Source organism: Sinocyclocheilus grahami, unplaced genomic scaffold (assembly GCF_001515645.1).
Source record: "Sinocyclocheilus grahami isolate Dianchi unplaced genomic scaffold, SAMN03320097.WGS_v1.1 scaffold126.1, whole genome shotgun sequence".
In the NCBI taxonomy this organism is placed as follows: Eukaryota; Metazoa; Chordata; class Actinopteri; order Cypriniformes; family Cyprinidae; genus Sinocyclocheilus; species Sinocyclocheilus grahami.
In genome coordinates this window covers 3,986,872-3,992,027 of record NW_015505305.1, presented here as the reverse complement: position 1 = coordinate 3,992,027, position 5,156 = coordinate 3,986,872, and the positions used below count along the sequence as shown (strand labels likewise).

The 5,156-nt window shown below is 39.5% G+C and overlaps 1 protein-coding gene across 1 annotated transcript in view; it reads right to left on the bottom strand.

Moving 5' to 3' along the window:
* Positions 1-1,347, bottom strand: part of LOC107590310 (WAP four-disulfide core domain protein 8-like) — a 6,838-nt gene extending 5,491 nt beyond the window's left edge. The window contains exons 1-4 of the mRNA XM_016279018.1: positions 1,116-1,347; positions 650-790; positions 159-386; positions 45-74 (exon numbers count right to left, since the gene is read on the bottom strand). Coding sequence (XP_016134504.1) covers positions 45-74; positions 159-386; positions 650-790; positions 1,116-1,200 — 484 coding nt within the window. The 5' untranslated portion in view covers positions 1,201-1,347. The remainder of the gene's footprint in view (positions 1-44; positions 75-158; positions 387-649; positions 791-1,115) is intronic.
* Between the last annotated feature and the right edge of the window lie 3,809 nt (positions 1,348-5,156).

Here is a 5,156-nt window from a genome sequence, read left to right as displayed (position 1 = left end):
CCCTGGCCGTTTTCCTGACCACTCCCCTGATCAAGTTCCCTGACCACTCCCCTGACCACTTCCGCTTCCCTGACCTCTCCCCTGTCCACTTCCACTCCCCTGACCATAACCGCTTCCCTGACCACTCCCCTGGCCGTTTTCCTGACTATTCCCCTGACCACTCCCGCTTCCCTGACCACTCCACTGACCATGACCATGACCGCGCCCCTGACCACTTCCGCTTCCCTGACCCCTCCCCTGACCACCTCCCTGGCCACGTGGTTCACTACATGCTTGGCCACTGGTGGTTGCGCAACATTTCTGTGTGGCAGGACAGTGGCCATCATGGAAACAGCTTTCAGCACACAGTGGAATGTTCTTCGATTTGGGACATTGACCCGGCTTCACAGCGTAGACACAGATAGTCAGCTTTAGTTTGTGCATATAGACAGTATACCACTTCAATATACAGCACGAAACACTCAAAGCATGAATAGCAAGTTTTACCTACAGAGTAAATTATACTCAAAGTATTTTCCTCTTTATTTTTTTTAAATCATTGGGTTTAAAACTATCCTAAGGGATAAATTCAAACCTACTTTAGAAGAGAACAACAAAAGGCAAAATGTATTATTATTATTATTAGACAAAAACAATACAACACGGATACCTGTATATGGAGCCGTACAGTAACGTCCACATCCATTGCTGCAGCACTTCTCATTGTTGGGACAGTTAGAGTCACTCTTACAGGAACTGATACACGATCTTCTTCCAGATGATTGGGGTGGACACTGTCCTGGCTTTGCTGTTATACAGACACATGACAGAAACCATCACTGAATGCTGAACATTTCCATTCACTTAAATTAAAAAGTTTTGTAACATTTTATTGCTTAAACAAAAGGATCATTAGGGGAGGCCAGGGAGCGCGGTTCCTGCATTTGTAAATCAGGAGTTTAGCAATAAGTCTCAAACCTTAATACAAATTGTACATATTTATCTGCTTCAAATCAAAAGCGTTTTGAAACCTACTACTCATTCCTAAACTGTTAATTACTTTCAAAGACTTAGAGTCACTTATTTCTGCATTTCTTCAGGCGCTGTAATGGTCAACAGATCTTCTCACCTGTGCACGGTTCGAGTAGCATCTGTTATGCTCAAGTATCTGAACAGACACGATAAAACAGCAATCAATGAGAAATATACTCGAGCTGTCATCCTCCCGACCTACGATCTCACAACGATCTCTGCTGGAAAATGCGCTGAATTGGTGTGTCAGGAGCGAACAGCGAAGCGCACAAAACTAAAATGAATAAACGTGTTGCTGCAATATCAACCTCTGTAAAATGGGGTTTTAAAGATCCAAGGAGATCAGGGGTGTATTCCAGAGAGCACGGTTAACTTAACGTCAGCTAAACCCTGAACTTTCGGTTGATTAACCCCTAACCTTGCTTACTCGAGGTATGTGGTTCCAAAAAATGCGTCCGGGAGTAAGTTCATTCAACTCAGAGTATGTTCCTGGTTAAGTAAGCCTCAAGACATTCTCAACAGAGCGACGAATCGACGAGTCGCTATGGAAATGGACGCTAAGAAAAAGCTTGCCATGCTGTTTCTATCTTCTTCTTTTGTTCATTGGTTGTTTACATGCTTAGTGCATATCGCCACCTAATTGATGGTTGTGCAATCATTTAAATTTTTTTCCGTTTAATGTTTAATCCTTGAGAATATGAATTATATTATTTGTTTTATGTTAATTATATATTAAGTCATATCAGATATGTATTTTGATTTAGAATTTAGACATTATAGAAAATGCCGATCCATGCGTGAGATGATAATATAAAATGTAATAAATAAATATATATATAATATAATAAATTAAACATTACCTTGTCATAGTGTTTTATAATTTATACAGATAACTGTTATATATGCTAATAAAATAAATATAATAACCATATTAGAATAATATATTACTTTATTTATTACTTATATTAGCGCGTCATCATTAACATATCATACATATATATATATATATATATATATATATATATATATATATATATACAGTGGGTGGAGAGAATACACAACATAACCTGCTCCGGAGCAGGTTATCTTCAGAGAGCAAGTTACTATGGTTACTTACATACTCTGAAAGTAGCCTCCAATTTTGGAACCAAAAGCTGAGGTTATCCGCTCGCTTATCCTCAAACATACCCAGGTATGTCACATAACCTGCTTTTTGGAATACCCCCCAGGTCAACTCCAACCCTGATCAAACTCATCTGTCTGTAGTTTTCTAGTAATCTGACTGGAAGGTCTTGATTAGCTTGTTCAGGTGTGTTTGATTGGGGTTGGATGAGCTGAATGCTGCATTCACGCCATGTCATAATAATTATGGTGGCCTAATATAACGGCCAGAGATGAGAAGTAAATACTTCGTTACTGTACTTAAAGGCACAATATGTAAGATTTTTTAATAAAAATATCCAAAAACCACTTGAACAGTGTTATATATTTTGCTGACTTGTGTATTTACATTATCCCAAATGTTTCGAAGAATGTTTAAAGGGGTCATATGATGCGATTTAAATTTGTCCTTTCTCTTTGGAGTGTTACAAGCTCTTGGTGCATAAAGAAGATCTATAAAGTTGCAAAGACTAAAGTCTCAAATCCAAAGAGATATTCTTTATAAAAGTTAACAGTTAACCACGCCTACCTAAAATGGCTCGTTCTAACACGCCCCCACATATCTACCTCACTATGTGAAAATATTTGCATAACACCGCCCAAATGTTCATGCAAAGAAAGAAGGCGTAACTTTTATTCTCACTGTAGTATTGTTGCCGCTGCCGTCATGTCGTGAAGATGCTGTGTGCTTCGTTGTGAAAGCGAAACTACTTTGTTTGGTCTTCCAAACGAGGACGATATCCGCTTCATCATGCCTGGAGCTGATCTGTGCTGGTCGCTGAGGGAATACATCAACTTAGTGCTGTGGATCGCCGGATCGGCTTTCACCGTGGATGAAGCGGTGTCCAGCCCGGGGTCGTCACATGTGGTTGCCGCTCCTTTGTCGAATTCGCCAGGCGCGCTGTTCTCGCCCCCGCTGACTCTGCTCACTCTAGCCCGGCCTCAGCTCACTCTATCCCGGCCTCAGCGCACGCTAAGGCCGGGATAGAGTGAGGCTTCCACTCACTCTAGGCCGCCGTGTTTTTCGCTGTGAAAGCAAAACTACTTTGTTTGGTCTTCCAAAAGAGGACACGTTACAGCACACCTCACTTTTCAGACCGATGAGCTTTGTAAAAATCAACGCGTTTCAGAAAGGCGGGGCATAGAGGAGAAACAATAATGTACAGTATGTGGAAAATAATGTTTTTTTTACTTTAAACCGCATAAACACATTTCATTACACCAAATACACAAAATAATGTTATTTTTAGCAGCATCATATGACCCCTTTGAATCCAGAGGAATAAGCAATTTTAACTAGTGACATGGGCCGTGTCCATAGTGTCGCCTGCCAATACCGTCATAACCCCTCAATTTCTGGTTTTGTTCTGTAGAAAATATGGAAACACCAAAGAAGCTTTAATATGTTAAGCGTTTTATTAGACAGGTGACGACCTCACAGAGTAGCATTATAACAGAACTTTCAAACGTATCTAGTATGATAAAACAGTGCTGCTTTTTCCTCCCACATACGCACGACCGGAAAGAGCAGAAGGCATAATAAAAGCTCCGCTGCTTTCGAGCCGTGAGTCACGCTCGTTCAGCGGCCTCGTTTCGCTTCGACGGCTTTAAGGCTTTAAAAGGCTTTAGCCTCACCCTGCTTCTTTCTACTACGTTAATAAATCATTAGCTCATCCATGAACATAATTTCTGCCCGAGTCCCGTCGGATTGCATCGGCTGTGGGGATGAAGACGACAACTCCCATGATTCCACATTCAGTCACGGCGTCATCAAACTACGCCTTTATTTTTTGTTTTATTTTGAATACGCTCCCTCTGGCGGCGAAAAGTTGCATGTTGTGCTTTTAAGTAGATTTTTCTGGTATCAGTACTTTACTTCACTATTTATTTTTCTGACAACTTTTTACTTTCACTCCTTTAATTTTTACACAAATATCTGTACTTTCTACTTCTTACATTTTCGAACCAGGCTCGTTACTTTAGTTTTAATCTGTATTTTCACCATTCGAAAATAAATCTCTAATTAATCATGAATCGCTTAGTCTGATTGATTCACTGATTCTCGTGCGCGCCGCGCCTCCGCCAAAAGGTTTTGATCACAGAGTCTCGAGAATGGAGAAGCAGAGAGGCAAAACTACTGATCTGTTCAGGACTTCAAGTGCAGGCAGTTTCATCTGTAAACATGCTACTGTAATTTTGTTTTTGCTTACTTAGTTAAGCTGGGCCTGCATTTCGGTGCGGGTATTGCGCATTATTCTGCACATTCCTGCAGGTTTCGTGTTTATAATGTGGGAAATTCTGGCAAATATTTTTGCACTATAGCATGTAGGTTGAATCCAAACAGATTATTAGAGCAGTTAAGTCATTTTAAATCGTTCTGTGAGATGTAATTTCACAAAGAGTGTGAGTGATTCAGCAGTAAATGCACAAATTACCTCACATGCATAGTACCCCCCCCCCCCCTTAACTGTATGCTAAAGGACATCATTATTATCTGTTGTAAAGTTTCAGTAGTCATTTTGCTGACAACTATTCACATTGTTTTATAATAGGTTTAGAGGGCGCTAGGGCAGATAACCCTTATGAAAATTAGCCATGGTTATAAAACCATGGTTACTAAGTTAACAAATTATGTTTTCCTACACTAACTATAGTTTAACCATGCAATGTTTTTGTAAAACCGTGGTTATACAAATGGCAATCAATCCACAAAAAATATGGTTACTATACTTTTACTATAATAAAGTCATAGTTAATTTTCATAAGGGAAAAATATGACTCATGATAATGCAACATGTTCAATACTAGTATTTTTCCATAATAAATTGTCATGGTGTAGTTATTGTTGTACTAATTTTGACATTTAGGCAATTTAGAAAATATAGTTATTTTGCACAGGCCCAGCCTAATTATTTTAACTTTTTTTATGTGATGGCCACACAAAAAAATAGTGTTGTCCATTGTTTCAGAATTGGTTGTGGGTG